The following is a 24,459-nucleotide window of genomic DNA, read 5'->3' as shown; positions in this document are numbered from 1 at the left end:
GGTGAAGTAAATGCTCTTTTAAACTAAAGGGGGAGACGATGCCAGTAAATAATAACCCTCTTGTCTCAGGTAGGAAACTAGTACTGGTCAAATGAAACTTCACACTTAAAAAATACGTGGAATGCTGAAAGTGTGGTGGTGTTGTTCACTTGCATTTGTTGTATATGTTGACTTCCCCATGTAAAATATTTTGCTCAAAAAATAAAGTGATTTTAGAGTTCTGTTTTAACCTGACTAAAAGACAATCCAAAAGGCAGTCCTCATATGATCATCTACATATTGTCTAGTAAAAAGCTGTAGAGATATACCGTTCAAGGAGGTTACTTTCAGTTTTCCAGATTTCTAATGTCTAGGTGATCTACTAGATACAGAGGGAATAAACCTCAATTTGACATGTCAACCAAGAAACACAGCTGAAGACCTTCTTTGAGGCAAGTAATTCAAGTGCACATTGACTCCACTGTGTAAGATCACCTACACTTAGGACTTTTTAAACCACAGCAGCATCCAGAGACAGCTTGCTGATGACACTCTGCCATGCACCACACCCATACTGAGCACACGGATGCTGGGAGCACTCATGCCTTTAGTTTCTCTCCACCCTGCATTCCCAGGGTTAGGTGATTATGGGATTAGGAAGATAGAGGGAAAGTAGCTGGTTTGTGAACGGGCACAAGAAATATCTGTCTAGGAAACAAGTATCTACTGGCAAGTAATCCTGCTTCCTCTTTGAGTGACTGTCATACCTGGGGTGACTCTAAGCATTCTCTCACTAAGCACACAGGTTATAGGCTTGATACGAATATCCCTGGAATATCTCTGCCCAATGGCACACCCCGCCTCATAGCACCTGATGGCAAAGTACTTGCGAAAGGAGGCTCCAGACGGCTGCTCTGCACAGCTTGGGGAAATTAAATTCTATGGAAAGACTATGAACTTTTTACAAAGTCTAAAATGAAACAATTTTGCCTTGTTCAGATAAAAAGATAGTAGTGAACATGTAGTGAATAGAAAAATACTTCATCCCTGCACACCTAAAATGTTAATCTCTTGATTTAAGCAGATCATGACAAGTGAAGCAGCTAACGTGACTCTTTAAGTCTGTACGAGAAAGTCTGCCTTAAACTCTTGAACCTCTGTTATGCTCCCAAGCTCCTGGGGTGGCCACCAAAGAGGTCACATTCACTTAAGGATGCAAAACCAAACAAGCTGGCGTAGTCTCACAGAGCTTCCTGAAAAGAGATGGCAGCAGCAAGGAAAGTTCCACTGAGGTCTCAAAACAGAAGAAATACCCTAAACCACGAGGGAATATATCTGTGGCCAAAAGGGAAACAAACAAAGGCAGCCTTCTGCAGTAAGGCAACAAGGTGAGAACAGCTCCAGTACTGTGTAGCTTCAAAATGTAGTCCAAAATGAAAGAAAATCTCCCCAAACGGGTAAGGTTTAGGTGCTCCCCATGTAGAGACATTGATCCAACTAGCCACAGACATACATAGAAGATTCCAGCTAGTGCTAAAAACCAGAACTGCATTATCTAATTTTATCTCGGCACCCTTTTTTTTTCCCCTCAACTTTCTGTGGAGGAAGATGACTGGAGGAAAGGCATACACTGAGAAGGCAAAGCACTGGGACGTGCCCATTATAGGGACAACACAGCTCTGGAATAGAAGAGCCTGCATTTCTCAGGGGAGTCTGAGGTGACTAGAAGAATCCCCGGGGAGCCACTAATTACAAAGTGAAAGCTTTAAAAAGACTACATCAGGTGTTCCACTCTTGGTCTGATTGCCTGCAACATCTCAGATCTTCCACTTGACTCAGTGTTCCAGGAAGACATACTGCTGTTCCATGAAACCTGACAGAAGCTCCATCCCTCCCAAATGAAAAACAACTTGTGACACCATAGGAAGAATCTAGTGACACCCTACTTATGAAAATCCTATCATGTTGTTGTACGTTGACTGCTGCATGATGGTGACGTGTGGGAGGAATATTTGGTACACACACACACCCAAGAACTCAGCATTGCTGCCCACAGCTGCGTAAATGGGACTTCTTTGGGGACTCAGCTGTCTGGGCCCCGAGACTGTCCAAGTACTCAGAACAGAGCCAGAAGAATGCAAAAATGTCCATGACCTTATGAACCTTATGAAATTTAACCATGCCAAGTGCAAGGTCCTACACCTGGGTTGGAGCAATCCCAGGCACAGCTACAGCTTGGGCAGAGAAGAGATTCAGAGCAGCCCTGTGGAGAAAGACTTGGGGGTGTTGATTGATGAGAAAATGAACATGAGCAGGCAGTGTGTGCTCCCAGCCCAGAAAGCCAACTGTATCCTGGGCTGCATCAAAAGGAGTGTGACCAGCAGGTCGAAGGAGGTGATCCTGCCCCTCTACCCTGCTCTTGTGAGACCTCACCTGGAGTATTGTGTGCAGTTCTGGTGTCCTCAACAGAAAAAGGACATGGAACTGTTGGAACAAGTACAGAGGAGGGCCACGAGGATGATCAGGGGGCTGGAACACCTCCTGTATGAAAAGAGGCTGAGAAAGTTGGCGCTGTTCAGCCTGCAGAAGAGAAGGCTGCATGGAGTCCTCATAGCAGCCTTCCAGTATCTGAAGGGGGGGCTATAAGGATGCTGGGGAGGGACTCTTCGTTAGGGACTGTAGTGACAGGACAAGGGGTAACGGGTTCAAACTTAAACAGGGGAAGTTTAGATTGGATATAAGGAAGAAGTTCTTTACTGTGAGGGTGGTGAGGCACTGGAATGGGTTGCCCAGGGAGGTTGTGAATGCTCCATCCCTGGCAGTGTTCAAGGCCAGGTTGGACGAAGCCTTGGGTGACATGGTTTAGTGTGAGGTGTCCCTGCCCATGGCAGGGGGATTGGAACTTGGTGATCTTAAGGTCCTTTCCAACACTAACTATTCTATGATTCCATGATTCTATTGAAGATGGCAGTAAAGGCTAGATGCCACCAAAGGGACCAGAATCGACTGAAAAAACATGCACCACATCTATTGGGGGGGGGGGGGGGGGGTGTCTTTTGGGAACATAAGCAGACCAGTATCTTCAATGCAGGCAGTTCATGGTGAACTGGATATAAACTATTCCAGCACTAAGAAACAACTAAGTATATTGTCCTGTCCCTGAGATGAGAAGGAACCAACTGTTAGTCCATATACTTTGTGGTCAGAACACCTGCTGCTTTTCTGCCAGAGCAAGTTCTCTCTGGAAAGGAAAGCTGAGTTTGAAGACAACTGTTCAGGTACCATGGGACTTGTTCAGCTTTCTCCAGGAAGAAGGGGGTCCTTCTTTCTAGAGCAGAGAAGAAAGAAAGGAATATAGGCTGAGTTTCTTAGAGAAAGATGTATATGGACAATGAGATGGATAACAATAGGCGTTTTATATCCCTCATTATTCTGGCTCCTTCCACGGTCCTAAGAAAATTCACAGGCAAGGAACAGATAGGAAACAAAGTTGAAGATCCAGACACCAGAACCTAATCACAGAATCATAGAATAGTTAGGGTTGGAAAGGACTTTAAGATTATCAAGTTCCAACCCCCATGCCATAAGCAGCGACATCACACACTAAACCACGTCACCCAAGACTCCATCCAACCTGGCCTTGAACACTGCCAGGGATGGAGCATTCACAACTTCTTTGGGCAACTCATTCCAGTGCCTCAGCACCCTCACAGTAAAGAACTTCTTCCTTAGACCTAACCTAATCCATATATATCGGCATCTGCAAAGCTGAAACAACTTACTTTTGCAGCTCTAGAAACACCTGACAACTTTACAGAAGGAGGAGCCCAGAACAGTGGCTTTACGGCTTCACTGGCAAAATACAGAAGATAGTGTAATCCCTGTTTGAGAAACACAGGCTGTGAGGCTACACCACAGCCAAAGTATGACAGGACTTTGATCACCACCCACACTGGCCTCTGTGGACTCCAAAGGCAGAAAAGCTGTGTTGTGAGTAAACAGTCAGCTTGTCCCAAAAAGGAGAGTAACCACAGGTGGGAACTGCAGTTCAGAAATGTATCCTCATTAAACTTGGTATTAGAAATCCCATGGCTGTAGTCTGGGCTGGTTCTTCTCCACCACCATTAAAGAGTGGCTCCTGGAGTTTGGTCAAAGGTAGTAAATGCTCCCTGATATTTTGTGTTGGAAGAAAAGTGTTGGAGCATCAAACCTGAGAATTAACTACGGGCTAGCAATTCAAGCAGCTGCAACTAAGCAAGTCATACAGTAATATCCCCTTTTTTTCTGATGGCACCAGATGGAAGTTTGCATATCTGAATATGGCATTGAGGACAGTAAATATGCCTTCTGTCTTGGTGCTCCTTCCTGGCTTTATGGCCAAAGTCATATCATAGAATCATAGAATCATTAGAGTTGGAAAGGACCTTAAGATCATCAAGTTCCAACCCCCTGCCGTGGGCAGGGTCACCTCACACTAAACCATATCACCCACGGCTTCGTCCAACCTGGTCCTGAACACTGCCAAGGATGGAGCATTCACAACTTCCCTGGGCAACCCATTCCAGTGCCTCACCACCCTCACAGGAAAGAATTTCCTTCTTATATCCAATCTAAACTTCCCCTCTTTAAGTTTTAACCCGTTACCCCTTGTCCTGTTACTACAGTCCCTAATGAAGAGTCCCTCCCCAGCATCCCTATAGGCCCCCTTCAGATACTGGAAGGCTGCTATGAGGTCTCCACGCAGCCTTCTCTTCTCCAGGCTGAACAGCCCCAACTTCCTCAGCCTGTCTTCATACGGGAGGTGCTCCAGTCCCCTAATCATCCTTGTGGCCCTTCTCTGGACTTGTTCCAACAGTTCCATGTCCTTTTTCTGTTGAGGACACCAGAACTGCACACAATGCTCCAGGTGAGGTCTCACAAGAGCAGAGCAGAGGGGCAGGATCACCTCCTTCGACCTGCTGGTCACGCTCCTTTTGATGCAGCCCAGGATACGGTTGGCTTTCTGGGCTGCAAGCACACACTGAAGACGGCTCATGTTCGTTTTCTCATCAACCAACACCCCCAAGTCCTTCTCCACAGGGCTGCTCTGAATCTCTTCTCTGCCCAAGCTGTAGCTGTGCCTGGGATTGCTCCAACCCAGGTGTAGGACCTTGCACTTGGCATGGTTAAACTTCATGAGGTTGGCATCAGCCCACCTCACAAGTGTGTCGAGGTCCCTCTGGATGGCATTCCTTCCCTCCAGCATATCAACCGAACCACACAACTTGGTGTCATCGGCAAACTTGCTGAGGGCGCACTCAATCCCACTGTCCATGTCAGCGACAAAGATGTTAAACAAGACTGGTCCCAACAGTGATCCCTGAGGGACACCACTCGTTACTGGTCTCCAGCCAGACATTGAGCCATTGATCACAACTCTTTGTGTGCGGCCATCCAGCCAGTTCTTTATCCACCGAGTGGTCCATCCATCAAATTGATGTCTCTCCAATTTAGAGACAAGGATGTTGTGTGAGACAGTGTCGAACGCTTTGCACAAGTCCAGGTAGATGACATCAACTGCTCTACCCCTGTCCATCAGTTCTGTAGCCCCATCATAGAAAAATTTACAGGGGTTGTATGTCTCACTTAAAGAGAACAAAAATGGGCATGTCAGTCTTGAAAGGGGATTAACACCTACCATGTGGTGCAAGGTGTAATGCCAGAAGGCTTAACTGAGGAAGCCATAAAAACAAAAAAGAAGAATGAAAGAGATACAATTAAATTATCATAATAAAGGCAAAAACAGAGGTGCCTGACAGTATGTGTTGCTCTTTTATAACACAACGTGAGTACTAGTGGGTCTAAAAGTTTCTGGTTCAATTCTTAGCCGGTAGGCCCCAGTGGCAAATACACATGAGGATGTGACTCCAAGGATAAATCCATTTTTCACTGGCAACTGGATCGTTGCTATTGCTACACCTCAGTACTGCATGCAGTTACTGTATTTAAGCAAAATATAATTTTTCATTTGTAGCTGTACAAAAAATAAATCATGTTTCATTAAACATTTGCAATTAGCAATGAATTGTGCAAAACAAATCTATTACCTTCTACATCAGGGTCTCCAAATGGATTTAATTCTGCTGTGTCGGGATCACCAAAAGGGTTTGTACTAGCGTTGGCCAGGTCTTGCTCCTCTTCATCCAGAAAATTAAGCTTATTGATAAGCTCTACAAACAAGTCAGAATATTGCTTTAATATAAATACAAACTGTTCACCTTACATAGTTGAAGCTCAAAACCCCCCTCTATCAACAGTCCCTTGAAACACTGCACCAGGGTATGGCATGAACTGCACAACCAAGGTAATGCATTTCAGAGAACACATCAACAAAGGAGGAAAAAAAAACAGTGAAATGAATGAAACATCAACTTTCTGATCAGAACATTATGTAACAGAAATGACTACTATTTATCTTCATTAAATAAATGTTGCAGAACTTCTAGCAAGCTAAATACAGCAATTTAATTTTGGTTGCTCACATAAATGTTAACTGTAGGCAGGAAATTTTAATTTTCGAATGCATTATGCACGTAAATTCAGAGCAGGGGCATTCTGTCACGTTAGAGAGGTCAAGTATTACTGACTGCACAATTAATGTTTTAGGCTTGGGGTCTGGTGTTGGTTTTTTTTGTGATTCTTTTTCACTTTTCCCTTTCTTGTTCATTATCAGATGACAAACGGAGCTGAAGACGAGATAGGCTCTTTCTCTATCATGTTGTTACCTGTTGGATGCACTACAAATTACTGAGAGTCATGCTGGGTGGAAGAACAGAGATAAAACTTGACAGCTGAATACAAGCAGGAGTCAAAAGGTAATGGGTCACAGTAAATACAGACAATCAGAAACAGAAAGAAAGGAGGAAAGCTCATAGACCTTCAGAGGAACTGGCTGATTTAGCTGAAGGCATATTTGCTCGCTTTATGTAGTCATCTTGATCTTCATCTAAGCTGCTCAGAGCATTCAACTGGTTTACAATTTCTGTAAATAGAAGCCAGTCAAGACAAACATAAGGCAAGGGCATTTAATGAAACAGAAGTGGAACGAACACTATTATTAGAGAGTGAGGGAGAGAGAAGGCAGAAGAAAAGACACTTATTGTTAATTAAAAGAACACATTTAGAACAAGTCCTTGCAATGATATACCTATAGCAAAGCACCTGTGTAGCTATTTCAAGTCATAGTTTAACAAGAAACCAGCTAACAGACATAAACAAAACCTTGCCGGATTCCTGGTGTCAGCAACAGCAATTAGTTTTATGAGGATGAGTATGCACATCAGTTCAAAACTTAGATGTACTAGATATAATTTGAAGACTTTTCCTGCTTGTGAAGAAAACCTAAATGTTAAACCATTGTCAATCAACACAAAACAGCCCCAGAACAATTACTTCCCTCCAAAACCCTTAAGGCTACAGAAAACCAATAAATACACATACATTTCATATATTTTATTTCTATACACACTCTGATCACGTAATGATTACATATCAGTCACCATTAAATCCTGACCTATGACAAGTTGAACTTATCTAATAGTTCTAAAAGATATGATCAGTACCGTGCTATGAGAATGCAAACTGAACATATGTATTGGTTTAATTCGCCTCTGTAATGCTATGCCAGTAACATCTTTCTGTTTGGTAAAATCCTATTTCATCTTCTATTCACACTAGAGGAGCCATCCAATACATGGCTCTGAACTGCCATGAATTAATAGTTTTTAAAATGTATTAATTGTAGCCAAGATGTTGATGACTCCATAATTCTGGCAGTAAAGAAACAAAACAAAAAAACAACCAGGTCCTAGAGGCTTCTGGCTCAAGGGGAAAAATTCCACTCTGATTCCCCCACTAACAAATAAAACAATGACAAATGCAGTTTCACTAATGGCGACTGAGCCTGGGTCATCTCTGAAAGACCTCAAGCACAGGTTTTTGTGGCGAGGGGACAGCCTTCCTTGTCCTTCCAACTGGCAAACAAGCAGGAGAAACCTGTGATGAGAGATGCTGCTGCTTGTTGAGTATCGTTGCTCCTCTGAGAGTTTTTTTCATCTCCCATCTTTTCCCAATGTCTTCTGGTGTCACCAGTGAAGTTAAAGCTATGTAGGTGCCTTTACTGCACACTTCTCAGTCATTCTTGGATTTCCTTTAAACTTTGTTTTCTTGTGAATACAAGAAGTTACTTCTTCAAAACACTTTCAGTTTGCTGCTGTTTTGAATTTAACTTTTACTCACATGGCTTTTGTTTGGGAAAGCAAATGTTTGTCACTGACTCACAGTAATCTTTGTTCTATGAACCAGTTACAAAGAGCAAGATGTTGGACTGAGATGAAAACTGAGTAGTATTTGATATTGTCCCAACTCATGTTGGTGCCCACAGCTATCCAGAACTTCCTAGTAGGGGGCACTCATGCCTTTTTACAGGGCAACACCTTCACAAGTTGACACACTGACATAACCCTTAATTTCAAGCCTTCACGGCATAAGAAACCTGAAGCTGAAAGCAGAGTCCAGAACCTGAAAATATTTGAGTCATATTAGAAGTTAAAGAAGTTTAAAAACTTCTTTAACGTAAAAGAAGTCAAAAATTTCTTTTCCAAATTTAAACTGCTTTGCAAAGATGCACCAATCTGCAAATTACCAAGTGGAATGATCTATTCTCCCAGTATCTATTGGCTATAATCCGTGCTGACAATGATGAAGCCACAGCAGAATTCCTCTTAACCACACTTCCTAACTGTTCTTGGCCTTAAAGAAAAAATATGCTTAGATGGGATTACATTTTTATCTATCTACACAGAGCTAATTTCACCATGCCCACTTCCTTATTTTTAGCTCCAACAAACAAGACTACTGTTCTAAAAATGTAACACCAAAACTGCCCCAAAACTCAACTTTTCAGTATAAAATCATACATATGCCTTAGAGATCTGAACAGTATAATACTATCTTCAGGGAATTTTTAAGACTCAAGATACATAATGGAAAATACCTTGCTGTACTCAAATAAAACGGAGTTGACCTTATAAAACACTAGTACAAACAAATTACTAGTTTAAAACAGGCTGAGCTGTTGACATGATTTATAATTTATTATGCCAGCATGTGAAAAAACCAAAACAATTACAATTCAGTTTTTATTGTCAGAAAATAACAAATTAAGTTCAGAGCTTTAAAAAGAGGGAATTCTTTGATGTGGTCTGAATCACCTGGTCCCATCTGCCAACCTAAACACCCATATGCACTACAATGTTTCTCATTACAATATTAAATGGTTTATGTCATATTTTGGAGTGTGGAAATGGTAGGTTGGAGATTTATATCCTATATTATCTTTTATAAATCTCATTATCTACAAACGTACATTAGCTTGTTCTACAAGCATGTCATATAAATCACTGTTGGGGTTTTTTCTTTCATTCTCTCTTGCTCTTTTTTTTTAAGCAGCTTGCTGCTACTGACAAAGTACATGTATCAGAAGTTTACATGAGAGACACGGTTTTGCAAGTGGTAAGAAAAGGTTACACATATTGCTCTGCAGAAGCCTGCTCTTGAAATATCTGGGATTCAGACTCCTGCAATAGGTAGCACATAGGCACGTTGCTCAGTCCATGTGGTGCCCCAGGACAGTCACCGTGCTCCTCTGCAGACGGAGCAAGAGCCAACTATTAACTTCAGCATGAGGCTCTAAGTATCAATTAAAACATTAAGAGAAGCAATGTATTTATTACTACACTAAGTTTGTGAGTTATGAGCCATGTTTCTTCAAGGGGTTGGAATGTGATGATCTTAAGATTCTTTCCAACTCTAAGTATTCTATGATTGCAAGATTCTGAGTATGTTGGAATACCTTGTATTCAACTGAAGGCTAAGGACAGGATCACAGCATCTCAGAATCAGCTAGGCTGTTAAAGACATTTAAGACCATCAAGTCCAACCATTAAATACTTCCATGAGGTTTAAATTCATCTATATCAATAGTGTAGGAACAATATATTTGAAACCTATTTCATGGCTACAAACATAATTTTCAACTTCACATAGAACAATTAGGTGGAGATACAGCTTTTATACATGAAGAAATTAAACAAGAAATATTGGCAAAGAAGGGGCAAAAAGCCTGAGATGGAAGGATATTTTTTTGAATGAATGTAATGCTTCGAATGGAAAATATCTTTCAGTCTGATCTCAAGGTCAGTTGTATGGCAGCAGCTCCTATGTTGACTATACCAAACTCCACAGTGCTTTTGAGGTAGAGCATATTGCGCCACTTACTTCACAACTGAAGAAACAGAGGCACAGATACTTACCCCAAGTTAGGCAACACATTAAAGAAGAGAAGCAGCATTTCCTAACTCACCTGCACCATCTAGAGCCCCATTCAACAGGTCTCCCGTGTTCTCCTAGTGGTGGTATATTTGTTCATCTATAAAACTAACTGTGGGCCCAAGTAAAAAAAATAACTTTTGTACACTGCAAAAAGGAGCAGTGTCTGTGATAAAGATTTGAAGCATCTCTTGCAGCTCTGGCTGAGAATGACGATGTTTCAGTCAAGTCATCCAATGTTTCTCTGTGAGAAGGCCTTAAGTCAAAAGTAAGAAAAAACCCTTCTGCTTTACTACTTGCACTTTACTTTTTCAAAGCTTGCTTACAAATATTAACCATCTAATACTGCCATCATTCCCAAGAAGTAGTTATAGCCACTATCTCCATTTTACAGTTGGGAAAACAGGCACACTGAGGCGAAGTGATTTGCCGCAGGGGCTCTGAGTCAGTGAAGACATTCCAGCTTGCTCAGCTGCCAACACCCTAACACAGCAACAGATGAGAAAATGTTGGTAACAGCAAGCTTTCAAAAGGCTTATGTAACTTCCCCAATTAACTTTATAGGATTCTGTGAACACAATTATTTTTGAAGTAAATTTTAAGAAAGAGTACTTCACTACATCAGTGGAGTTCCTTTTCCTTCTTTCTATATTTCTTCCTATTTTTCTACAGTGATTCCAACCTCTTTTCTCACTTGGTGCTTCAGCAATTCCTGTGGTTTATTAGTTTTCCCCATTAATTATATTTATTACAGGAGTCACTTCAATTGCCAATGAAATCAGTCTTGAACACATGTTGAAATAGAACCTTTACATTTTATTTATTGATGTTTACTTACTGCCCTGTGTTTTATGTTCTCCCATTTGCTTGGGCAACTATGTGTACTCATTCTCCTTCAACATACCTCTCATCCCTCTCCTCATCTAACATACGGGCAAAGTTAGCCAGGCTTACAAAGCAACTCAGCTGTTGTAATCAACACAAGTCATTCAACGCTGAGCTTTTCCCAGCCTTCAGATCTCCTTTTCCCATCTACAAAAATCCAACCCAATATTGTATCATTGGCAAACAGTATCAGAACAGGCTGAACAATGAGAAGATATAGTGCAGTTCAGAAGTATTTATTGCATCTGCCTTTCAAGAAGGTATTGTAATGTTTGCTTAGAACAGATAATTTTGGACTTTACAAAAGTAGATGGAAAAGCTGAAATGCCTCTAAAACAGCTGGAGCTAGGACTCAGTGCTGCACTTCACACTTTTCCCATCCATCTCCAAGGATGTTCACTACATAGCCAAAGGATAGTGGACAGACTGGCCTAATTAAATCATCTTTTTGCTTGATCAGGAATGTTTCTTGGCTTGTTTAAATATGAACACTGCAAAAATCTAAAAAGTTGAGGAGCAAGATCTGCTGCTTGTCAACTACTGTCCTTCTGCACATGGGTTTTCCATAAAGTCCCTCAGGGCAGTGTCTAGGTATATCTTAATAAAATGCTTCTGGCACAATAGTTTATACAGACTTTATGTAGCCTCTCCTTTGCGTGCCCTTCTCTCTTCTGTGATTATGAGATGGCCTGATAAACATGTCAGGTTTTGTTCGGTGTTCTGACCTGCACCTGAATTATTCTGGTTATATTGGAAAAGAAGACAACCTTGACAAATGACTTCAGTGTGACCAGACTGGCATATCTCTTGGGCATACTGCTGCCCAATAATACATTATCCCTGTCTCTCAAATATTTCATTCTGGACTTTCCAACCTGCCCTGTGCCAGACATATACAGCATAAGCAGAGATTTGGTCAGGGTACAAAACATTTAATTGAATATGTAAAGCATGGAGAAAGCACATTTGCATCCTTTCACAACATAAAATATAACTAAGTAATAACTGCTTTAGGCTGAACCTTTCGATTGCAATGAGATCTCAAAACGAAGCAATGAAAAGCAATGTTTTGTAACACTGAACCAATGTTTCTCTGGACTTTCAAGAACAGATTGAGCAATTAATTTCTGTTTGGGATGCTGTTCCTTACCTGTAGAGAAGGGTCCATTTATTTCAACAGACATTTTTAAAGAGCACAGACGGGCATGAAGGCTGGCACCAGAAGTTAATTTGTCTTTTCCTGATTCTTTTACACTAAGAGCTCCTACAGAACTCATCTGGAGCAGTGCTGCATAATGATCTCTACCAACAATTTAACATCATCACATCCTGATCTGACTTGCATCGATTAGTTCAGCTATCCTGGACACACTAAGGATTTTCATCAGCAATTCAAATGTGGTTATACTATCTCACTTCAAACAACCTTACTGTCAAATTCTGTTAAATTCCTTTAACAGCCTCCTGACTTCATTTCCACAAGACACCCCCAACCAAAAGGCAGAAGTATGCTGCCTGGAATTACCATGTTATTGAGCAGAACCTCAGCACCTACCCATGGCACAACTCATTTCGCAGTCATTCTCACAAACTCTCTTCATTATTTCCCTTCAGCTCATTCTCTTGTCTTCTCAATTCACTGATCCTTTTCCCCCATCTTTTTACTCCTCTGTTCACAGCAGGTCTTTGCTTCCCTAAAATGCTACCTACTTAGTGCATTCTGTCCTAAAACCAGGACACCCTCCCCCCACCTCACAAATCAACGCTCTTTTAAATCCACAAATATTAACTGAACTCTGTCGAGTTACGGATGGGTCCCTCTTCAATGAAACCATCCTATAACTTGTTTTGGTTGGGATTTTTTTTCAAGTTCAATCCAAATACAGCATGAGGATAAAATTCACGGAACACAGCTGGCCATTAGCAAAGGACCTGTACTTTACCATTCCTGTGGCAAAACCAACCTGTAATTTTTGCAGCCTTTTCCTCTTGATTCACTCTGTTTTCTTCATCTTCTTCATTGTCCTCCTCAAAATCATCTAGATTTCCAATGTCAGCTTGTTTCATACTCATCAAACTAGCGAGGCTTTGCATGTCTTCATCCCTAAGCAACAAATTTCAAACCAGGCATTAAAATGCAGCCTGTTAATACCACATCTGATACTACCACATCATTAAAAATCCTTTATATATTTTTATGTTTTCTTCAGGGAGGTCTCTGTTCTCAGATCTGATCTTGAATATAGCAAAAGAACAAAAGGATACACTCATGCATATTAATTTCTGAAGGGAAAGTTTTCTATTACCAAAAATTCTAAAGCGTAAAAAAAGTGCTGCCTTGCATTAGGAGACAACTTAGTGACTGCTGCTTAATTTTAAACCACTCTAGAAATGCCAGTAAATGCTGATACGGCCTTGTTTGGTTAAAATGAAAATGCTTGTTCAGACCTACTGTCCACATGCTGCATGTGACAACTATCATTACATTCACTCAGAACTCCTGATGCTGCTATAGACGTTAAAATCCCTTTTCTAAACATTTGCATTCATTAAGAAGATAAAAACCCATTACATATCAATGACCAATTGCAATTCTTATTTGACTGCATCACATATATGTATCTTTCACATAACTGCACCTTTCATATCAAACAGACATTTGATGAAAAGATGACAGCAGGCAATGATTCATAAAAATGGATTTTCTACATTTGTTTCCTAAAAAGCCCAAGATTTTTAAAGTACATGATGCCATTCTTGAAGCAACAGCAGGCCTACCTCTCCTCTCCTAAACCAATTTGAATATTTATTGGGATTAATTAAATTTTTTTACAATAATTATAATAATTTTTTACAATAAAACAGACTGGGTATTGCCTGCCTAGGGAGCACCTCTGCTGAAAACAGTCTGGGGATCTTGGCAGTGAGCAAGCTTAAGGAGAGCCAGCACCATGTCCTGACAGCCAAAGAAGGCAAAAACATCCTGAGACCCATTAAAACAGGACCACAAAACCAGCAGTCTGAGGGAAGTAATGACTCCTATTTACTTGGAGTTGTTGGACTGCATGTAGGCCACTTCATCCAGTGTTGGGTCCCACGGTACTGGAAAAGGTGTTGATAAACCAGAGCAAGGTCAGCAGAGGACCACTGAGATCATTAGGAGCTGGAGCTGAACTGGCTCAGGGAAATGGACTTTCTGAGCCTGGAGAAGAGATGGCTTCAGGAGGACCTAGCAGCAGCTTGCCAGCACTGCTGAGAAGACAGTGGCGCAAGGTGGAAGGATTAGAGACACTGGACACAGATTGAAAGCAGAGAGATTGTGATCTGACGTGAGAAAAAAGTTGGAGCAGTCACCAACAAGCAGTGGGATGGTTGTCCAGAAAGCTTGTGTAGTCTCCATTCTTGAGGGTTTTCAAGCCCCAGTTGTATAAACCCCAGAGCAAACTGGTCTGATCACACTGCTGACTGCTTTAAGCAGTCTGGAAAGCTGTGCATGCAACAGTTTTTGGACACTTGTATTGCAATGGGCAATGTCTCCAAGTGCATTCAGGGCACTGAAAGCTGGAAATAAACTGTTAGCCTTTTGCGGGGGAAAAAAAAAGTGTAAAAGAGGTAAAAGAACTACTAGAGCAGTAGTTTCCCCCTCCGCCTCTTTATGTTCTGCCAGTCTCATTTTCCCATATTCTTGAGACAAGAAAAAAGCAAAACAGGATGGTGACAAGCAGTCCATCCTCCAGCCACATGAAGCTGTCAATATCTTACACCTTGAATCTGACAGAAATTGCAGAAGTTACAGGATCTGCAAAAATAATCTGTATCCTCTGCCCTCCAAAGGCTGTTGAAATACAGGACAGAATCAAGTGAGAAGGGGGAGTGGTAGTCAGTGCCTGACTGAACTCATTCCACAGGATATTCTTGTGTTCAAGGCAAAAATCTTACTTGTGACTCCACCCTCTCTCAACTTACAGCTGGCTTTGTCCTTTCATTTTTTGTGAAATATAAATAGACGAAATAGAAGTAAGTCTTCCTTCCTACATTTCCCTTGCAGTCTGCTAAGGGTATTGTTGGACGAACAAACACACACACACACAAACGAAATCCTGCTGATTCCAGACCTGTAGATATTTTTAAGCTGCTGTTATTTACAATAAGGTTAGAGGACAAGCTGTTTGTCTCTGAAGAACACAAGACTAAAATCAGAGTAAGAAACGGTTTCTACTCAGCTAAGAAACTAAGTATGGCAGGAATGATAAGTATGCTGAAGGATACTCTCAAATTCTGCCATTCTATACAGAAAGCTCTTTATCCAAAGAATTCTTTGAAAAGCAACACAAAGCAGGCTATCTGGTTAAAAAAAAACCCACAACAACTTACGTGGCTTTTCCTTCCCTCAGGAAAATACAAGATAAAGAGAACTGTAGTGTGGCAGATACCACTTTCTTGGACAAAGGCTTGAATTTTAACTTGACATCCGTCTGTGTAGGCATGGGGCTTGCATATTGCTTCATATTGATGCTGCTGGTGGCAAGCGCTTTTCTTCGTCCAGAAGGAGATTCCTGAAAGCAAAGGAAGAATAAAACTAATGTAAAAGGCGCTGTTACACTGAAACCTGCATGCGCACAAAACAAAAAAATACACTTATTAAATGTGCATCATTCTTTTTTCAAGTACACAGGCAGCAGGGATTGCTACGGTCCTCTGCAAAGACAGAAACCCTTTTCTTACACTACATCAGTTACTAACAGTGGGTCTTTGAGCACTTGTCTAGTGCAAGGTAAAAAAAAAGTTACTCATTATGGTTAGTGGTCTTCCATATGAGATCCGAGGTCTTTAACAGCTGAAGCTTGTAGTAGCATCCACAGCAAACATCCATTTAAGCAAGTGGGAATACATCTCCATTCCTTCTGATAGCAAACTGGAGTAGCTTTGTCTAATCTCAGGCAGTCCTGGACTAGGACATCCAACCTAGGCAAGACATGGTTTTCAATTATGCATATATTTCTTCATGTAATGGATTTAGGCCATCAAGTTAATATTTTTGAACTGCTATCTGTGTTTGATGCTTGTGCTTGGTTCAGCAGTAGCAGTCATGTTTCTCCTTCTTGGTAGCTGGTGCAGTGCAGTGTTTTGACTTTCGGCCTGGGAACAGAGCTGATAACAATGATGGTTTGGTCTGGCCAAGGACTTTGTGAGGCTCATGCTCTGCCAGGGAGGAGGGGAAGCCAGGAGGAAGCAGAGACAGGACACCTGACCCAAACTGACCAAAGAGGTATTCCATACCACAGCACATCATGCCCAGGGTGTAACTGAGAGTTACACGGAAGGGCTGGGTGACTGCAGGGTTGGAGGAGGTATCGGTCAGTGCTCGGTTGGTCGGGGGCGGGGCGAGTTATTGGTTGGTGGGTGGTGAAATATTCTCTTCCCTTGTTATTTCCTTTATCATTATTATTATTGGTGATAGCAGTAGTGATTTGGGTTATACCTTAGTTGCTAAACTGTACTTATCTCAACCCATGGGAGTTGCATTCTTTTGATTCTCCTCTCCATCCCTCCGGGAGTAGGGGGAGGGCAAGAAGGGGGGGAGTGAGTGAACGAGCTGGCTGGCTGGGTTTAAACCACGACAATGCTCAAATACAATGCCTGAGTATTCTTCAAAGCAATGGTACTTCTCACTAGTTCTGTACATGTAATATCAAGAGTGACTGGTTTCTGAAATTAAGGTTGACAATGCTTCAAAAAATACTGATACAAAATTTGGAAGAAAAATCTAAAAAGCAAGAAAATAAAAAAATAAAAGTAAGTTGTATTTCAAAAGCTTAAGATGTATTTCAAGATAAGGGTATTGCTCACAGTTTAACAATTCAAACAAATTAATCTAAAAGCATCTAGGAATCTACTTCTGCGTTCCATCTAATATCAGCAGCAAAGGAATGATTATATGTGATAAAGCTCCAGTGACAAAAATAAAACAAAAAAGCCCTGTTGTTAACTCTTTTGAAAAATGTTCTCACAATAAGACTACATTTTACTGCGGTTGGCAATGTGTTCAATAAAGAATATTAATTCAATCAAAACATTCAAGCATCCTTTTTCAAAGTACTTGACATTTCCACCCCGTAGAATAAGTCAGAATGTAATATGTCATCCCCAAAGAATACCTTGTTTAAAAAACTGGCCTTATCTGTCAGATTATGCACAGCAATATTATACAGAACTATTAGTGCATGTAGATACCTTATGAATGAATTTCAAAAATGCATCAAACACTTGAGAAGGATTTAGGCCTTCTCAGAAGAAATACTTAAGAATATGCAAATACTCTCAACTGAATCAAGTTGAACAGATGCGACTACCACAAACAATACAAGTGCTCTTTCCCCGGCCGCAACTGTCAATCAAAGAGCAAGATTAAGGTCCAAGGTTCTGACAATGTGTAAAATGGAAAGTGTGATCAGGGAGTTTCAATTATTACACAGATATGAACAAGAATAATCTGTTATTGTACCATACCTTTAGAATAACTAAACATTACAACTCATTATACTGAAAGTAAGATATACCGCAGCGCCTCTTCAGAAAGCAACGTCAGAGACATGACACGTCTTTCTTGCGTGCTCTCCAAGTAAATGTACATAAGCAGTTTGCATGTTAAGAGCAACTTGCTTCACAAAGCTTCAATATTCATACTATGGTGTAAAAATAATAGTCAAGGTGAACAGAAAGAAAGTTTGCATAAGCCTCTTCCAGTTAGTTTTTGGTTTTAATCTACCTTTAGAGAAAACTGGCATATATAATGTGGTGTACAAGCATTTTTGCAACTGGCATATGCAATTGCCAATGCTAGCACATGTGCTTGTCTGCCAAACAAAAGCAACCAGAAATTAATAACTAACTTGGAGCCACATGGAGAAGATAAGGAAGCAAGTTGTACCAGGAGGCTTCATCTCAATAGAAGACAGACATTTTTTATAGCAAGAATAGTCAATCACTGGGACAACCTCTCCAGGGACATGGTACAGTCCCCATCATGGGAGGTTTACGAGCTGCAACTGGGCAGGGCACTAGGTCACCATGTCTAGGCTCCCTTTCCTGTGAAAGTTTGGATCAGGTATCTTTCCATGTACCTTCCAACCTGAGCTCTTCTATGACTGTATGATTCTAACTTGAATATACCCTCACGAGCAGTCAGGCCAAATAAAAATATTCCTCTGGTGGGCTATAATGACTAGGAAACATTTGTCACACTTTGAATTTCACTCTTCTGTGAATCAGTTGGGTTGAGCTTATGTTGGCAGACTAAAAGAATTATACCTTAGCTGGTTTTAAAGTCTTTATTACAGTATCACAGTTATTCTTATTGAAATTACAGTTAGCAACATAGAATCATAGAATCGTTAGGGTTGGAAAGGACCTTAAGATCATCTAGATCCAACTCGCTTGCCGTGGGCAGGGACACCTCACACTAAACCATGTCACCCAAGGCCTCATCCAACCTGGTCTTGAACACTGCCAGGGTTGGAGCATTCACAACCTCCCTGGGCAACCCATTCCAGTGCCTCACCACCCTAACAGGAAAGAATTTCCTTCTTATATCCAACCTAAACTTCCCCTGTTTAAGTTTTAACCCGTTACCCCTTGTCCTGTCACTACAGTCTCTAATGAAGAGTCCCTCCCCAGCACCCTTACAGCCCCCCTTCAGATACTGGAAGGCTGCTCTGAGGTCTCCATGCAGACTTCTCTTCTCCAGGCTGAACAGCCCCAACTTCCTCAGCCTCTCTTCATACAGGAGGTGCTCCAGGCCCCTGATCATCCTCGTGGCCCTTCTCTGGACTTGTTCCAACAGTTCCATGTCCTTTTTATGTTGAGGACACCAGAACTGCACACAATGCTCCAGGTGAGGTCTCACAGGAGCAGAGCAGAGGGGCAGGATCACCTCCTTCGACCTGCTGGTCATGCTCCTTTTGATGCAGCCCAGGATACGGTTGGCTTTCTGGGCTGGGAGCGCACACTGAAGCTGGCTCATGTTCATTTTCTCACCAACCAACACCCCCAAGTCCTTCTCCGCAGTGCTGCTCTGAACCTTTTCTCTGCCCAACATGTAGCTGTGCCTGGGATTGCTCCGACCCAGGTGTAGGACCTTGCACTTGGCATGGTTAAACCTCATGAGGTTGGCATCAGCCCACCTCACAAGCGTGTCAAGGTCCCTCTGGATTGCATTCCTTCCCTCCAGCGTATCAACCGAACCACACAGCTTGGTGTCATCGGCAAACTTGCTGAGGGCGCACTCAATCCCACTGTCCATGTCAGCGACAAAGATGTTAAACAAGACTGATCCCAACACCGATCCCTGAGGGACACCACTCGTTACTAGTCTCCAGCTGGACACTGAGGCATTGACGACAACTCTTTGCGTGCAAACCTAACTCTTTGCGTCTCCATAACTCAAAGGGCATGGCAAGACGCTTCATTTGGTCATTATTCCCAAATTATACAATTACTTTGTCCTCAAAAAGATGCTTTGCACTATCTTTTTTTTTTCTTTTAAAAGAAGATGCATGTCTGTTGTCACGTCCTCACTCTCTTTCATCAATTGAACCACCCCCAAAACAAGGAATTGTGTCTCCACCCAGTGAGAAACAGATCTTAGATGAAACAAATCATGAACATGGGTACTTGCTTACAGCCTTCCAGGCGAGTCATTGATCAGACATACCATGCCTATATTCTGATGTACTCTTCTCAGTTTGACTATGAATATCACTTCCCAGCAGCTGTAAACAACCCCCAATTTAACAAAACAATCCCCAATTTTAACAAAGACCTAGATTATTTCCTTGTGTAGCTACCAATGCCTTCTCGGGGCTGGCTCACCTGTTATATACACCCTATGCTACAAGAGCAACAGACACACCTCCCGCAGGGTCCCTGGGAAGGCATCTATCATAGGAAACACAAATATGTTTCAGGGACTCTGAAAAAAAGGTGGTTTTGGGGACAGAGCTAACGTCTCTTGTTAGAAACACACCATCTTATCAGCTAACTCAGATGTATGTTGTCTTTATAGAGATGATTTTACTAAAAAAGTCAAAGCAAACAAGATAAGCCAACCCAAAGATCAGTTCAATGGTGAGTCTGAAGTGAAGAGAAAGAACAGAGCATTAAACCTGCAAGCATCTGAAAGCTGGACATGGACGTAGAGGCAGGAGAATTTTGGAATTATATGGAATTCCATTTTCACTATTTATTGTATAAATGATCATTTTGCCATTTGCAGCTTCAGATTATCTGGATCAGAGAGTAAATAAGAGACCTTAATCAGAAAGAGGCAAAGTTCTCCCAGTGAAGATGACTGCGAGCAATTCCTTGTGATAGCCTCTGGGGTTAGCTGGTGTAGAGGAGGAGGGAGACAAGAGTGGAGGGAGCTGTGTGCCAATACAAAGGGGAGAAGCCAGCCATGTGCAAGATGATTCTCCTAGCACTAAATATTCTAAGGTGCTGTGAAGAATCAGACATACTTGGCAATCAAGCTCAGTCAACCTGAGAAAGGAATGAATTTCATAATCTTTTTGTGAGTCAAAGACAGAAGGTGACTTTTCAGGTTCCCACTGCCAATAAAAGAAATCCAAATTTGTAAATTAATCATAGTAAACCCCCCCCAAAACAAAACTCAAAAATCAACACAAAAACAGAGAGCCCCCAATCTTTCATGTTTTATTTTCCTTCACGTGCAAGCTTAAGTCCATTCTCCTACTCTCCCAGAAAATTAAGCGTTGGGAGTGTTGCAATGTTTTCTCCTTTTAAGCTTCAAAGGTTTGGCCTTACATGACTTTAGATATATAAGTAGAGAGGGGGAATATTTTTTTCCCCTGTAAAGGATATTCTCAAGGCGCTTAGGTCCATGATTTGATTTCACAATGGATTGTTTTCTGATACACAACCAACTTCTAAAAACTTGTTTTTAAGTGTCAGAAAATGCTAATAACCACTTCTCACAAGGGTTGTAATGTTTTCTTCAAAAAATCACATGCCTGTATTATACAATCTGAGCTACCCCAGACCACAGAGAAATTTTCTTGCAGAAGAATAGATAATTCTTAGATCAGCAGAGACAAAATAATCCAAGAGAATGAGTGGGATATAAAGGAACAGCTCAGCAGTAGGCTGGAATAAGTTATTTCAAACAGAAGCACACTTTGGTAACAATGTAAATAAATAACATCCATTTAATAATAAAAGTCTGATCTGGTGTTAGCTGTGCCTTGTATGAGCACATGGAGTTTTGTGGAAGGTAAAGCAGGAATCCCAATGCAAATATTTTAATTGCTCAACTTCTCTGATTTTGACTACTTAATCAAAGTTTAAAATGCATAAGGCTCAATTATGCCTCCAGGTCTTTTACATACATGTGACTGCCAGAGTTGCCACATCACGTTTTGTGAAAGGGTGCATGGAAAAGTCAGTTTTGAAGTCACAAGAGGGAAATGATCCATGTATTTTGTTACCTCTCTTATTATCACAACATTTAACAATAAAGATGGAGCTCATTCGATAACAAGAGAGTAATTTGGAAACTCTCTGCTTTTTAAGAGAGGCAATGCATTACACATCACCTGAAACCTACTCCAAAGAGGCACAAAATCAAGTCAGTCAGAAGACACATAGCTGCAAGTAGTACAGGGCCAGGCTGGGATGAGCCTTCATTGCACGGGAGCACCCGGCACACGGCTCTGCTAAAGCCAGGTGACCTACAGCACATATGCAGACATGTACTGCAAACGGGAATTTAAATAGCTATGGATGGGCTTTTAAGTAGCAGTCCCCAGCACTATCCCTCTACAGCAATTTGTGTTACTTCCACAAGTCTTCAACTACGATCATACAACAAATTCTGGGGGTAGAGAATGGAAAATTAACCACACTCAGTTCAAATGAAGCCAGTGGAGCTGCATTTACTGTCACAGCTACAGGACCAGATTCACTTACACAAATTTCTTTCAATAATGCAACCTGAATCATTCTCTTCCACAACATTCATGACTGAGCAGCGTCAGGCATTCCAAAAGCTACTACATAGTAAGTACCACCCTTATGTAAAGTTCTGCCTAGCCTTAAAGGATCCACATAGTCCAGCCTCTACAAGGAGAGTAATATGAAGCAGTGCTACGAACCATCAGCATTTTCTAGGAACCATACCCATCTTTTCCTACTAAACAAGACCTTTGACAGAAAACAGAAATAAAATACTCTGAGGAATGAAGAACAGATAATCTGTACCACAGATGTAAAAACAAACGGCCCATTTTCACTTTGAAGATGATGATCACAGATGACAGACAGTCACATCACACTATTAAACAGTGCTCAGCTTTCCTCCTAATGAAAGATTAACACCTCCATATGAAAGGTCTGGACTCAGACTATTAATTTAAAGGAGATCCAAATAATGCAATGATGCAAATTTCATGCAGCCTTCTTTCCTTAAAAATGCATTTTTAATGACCTTGTGTCCTGTAATTACCAACTGCCTGGTAAATCTTCTTCAAGGTTAATATAAGAAGCACAAATAAGTAGGAAACAGCTTTGTATTTTCTGTTAAACTGACCTCACACTTCCAGAGTTACAGAATCAAAACACTGGCCAAGTTTTGTTCACAGGTTATATTCTTCTGGGTTATTTGGCTGGGGAAAGAGTCCCTCCACAGAAAAAGGCAGAATGTATTTTACCCCTCCTCACCTGTACTCAGCTTCCCTACACAGACCTTCAACCCCTTGCTGAAACACAGTCCTTAATCACCGAGACTCAAATACCTTCCCCTTTCCATACACATACATTGAGAAAACACAGTAGAATATATCCATTCAAGAGAAACTAGATAAAAAAAGTACTGTGCCTCTTATTTAGATACTAAATGGTCCCTCTTTAATAGAAACATATTAAGTAATGTGTAAGGACTGTACAAACATTATCCAAAAAAAGAGCTAATGGGGAAGATAACAAGTTTCCTAATTGGATATTGTTATTTTGCCAAAAGAAACAGTGACTATCTTCCTCCCAGTAAAGGAACACATACAGTGGAGTATTTTAGAGGCTGCCTTTTCACATTTTATAGAAGCAAATGCTAAAAAGCTCACAAACATATGCAGATTTTCGAGAGAAGCGTTCTGGTTGCATGAAATAATCAGAAAAAGCAGTTTTTATCACTGCAAAAACCCACTGAGAGGAGCAAGTTTTAAGGATTTCACTTTCCTTTATGCTTCAGAATAGAACAGAGAACGTTGTGAAGGAAAGCTGTCCTCTGGCACGAACCCCACTGCCCCGACAGCTACCACACACCACAGGAGAGCAAATGGGAAGTTCTCCCTCTCCTGATGCTGGATGCCAGCCCCAGCGGCAGACTTGCAAGCACCATCTTGCTTAGATGAAAAGATCACTGCTTCACTGGCAGAGCAAAATGGATCACTACAGAATTTAATTTGTGAGAGTATACAGCAATTAAATGCTAAAATAGACAAGCTACAGGGAGCTCTCTCAACTGGAGAGAGTAAATTAGAAACTATGTCAGTTAAAGTAATTTAGACAGTCGGATGGGAGATTTGGGGGACCGAACTGCAGGCAGCACGATCTGTGCTGAAAACTTGTTTAAAGGCAAATAATGGTTCAAGGTGTCCAGAATATTATTAGGAATTATGATGCATTTGAATGGAGAATTTAATGTTTAAGAAATCCTGCACATGCCAGGAAAGTCTGAACTCCAGACATGGGGACTGGGAAGGAAAGTAGAAAATATGCATAAATGTTGAAACAGCCACACTTGATTATATAAATATATATTTGTGATGCTCACAAAGTGACCCTTGTCAGAACCAGAGCCCTTGTGTCAAATTATTTATCATATTGGTAATATCTTAGGTTTAGGCTAAAAGGCTACTTCAAAAACACCAACATGATGGGCGTTTTAGCACATCTAGATTGATGAATCACTGCAGTGGAAGCACAACACGTTTCTTAGTTAGCACTTAATACTTTCAGAAGGCAAAAAGAAAATACAATAGGCTACTACACCTACGGTGCTCCTACAGTCTGCTTTTAGGACAGCCCATGAGATTTCACTAGCACCCTGAGAGACTCGGGTATGTAGTGAAAGGTTCTTTCTGAGCCAAATCATACCCACGGGTGTGCTCAAGCAACATGCTGTGGGTAACAACAAGCAGTTCATCTTCACAAGCT

The 24,459-nt window shown here is 41.3% G+C and overlaps 1 protein-coding gene across 9 annotated transcripts in view; it reads right to left on the bottom strand.

Annotated features, from left to right (window-relative positions):
* EHBP1 (EH domain binding protein 1) overlaps window positions 1-24,459 on the bottom strand; it is a 226,647-nt gene that overhangs the window by 122,072 nt on the left and 80,116 nt on the right. For 6 of the 9 annotated variants that reach the window (XM_061461391.1, XM_061461386.1, XM_061461387.1 and 3 more), the window contains exons 6-9: window positions 15,607-15,788; window positions 13,197-13,336; window positions 6,896-7,000; window positions 6,066-6,188 (exon numbers count right to left, since the gene is read on the bottom strand). In XM_061461391.1, coding sequence (XP_061317375.1) covers window positions 6,066-6,188; window positions 6,896-7,000; window positions 13,197-13,336; window positions 15,607-15,788 — 550 coding nt within the window. The remainder of the gene's footprint in view (window positions 1-6,065; window positions 6,189-6,895; window positions 7,001-13,196; window positions 13,337-15,606; window positions 15,789-24,459) is intronic. The other 3 variants (XM_061461388.1, XM_061461395.1, XM_061461394.1) reach the window with 1 other exon arrangement.

Source organism: Pezoporus flaviventris, unplaced genomic scaffold (assembly GCF_033815535.1).
Source record: "Pezoporus flaviventris isolate CSIRO_AGI_PZ_B2104156 unplaced genomic scaffold, CSIRO_AGI_Pfla_v1 ptg000031l, whole genome shotgun sequence".
NCBI lineage: Eukaryota > Metazoa > Chordata > Aves > Psittaciformes > Psittacidae > Pezoporus > Pezoporus flaviventris.
This window is presented reverse-complemented; position numbering and strand designations above follow the sequence as displayed.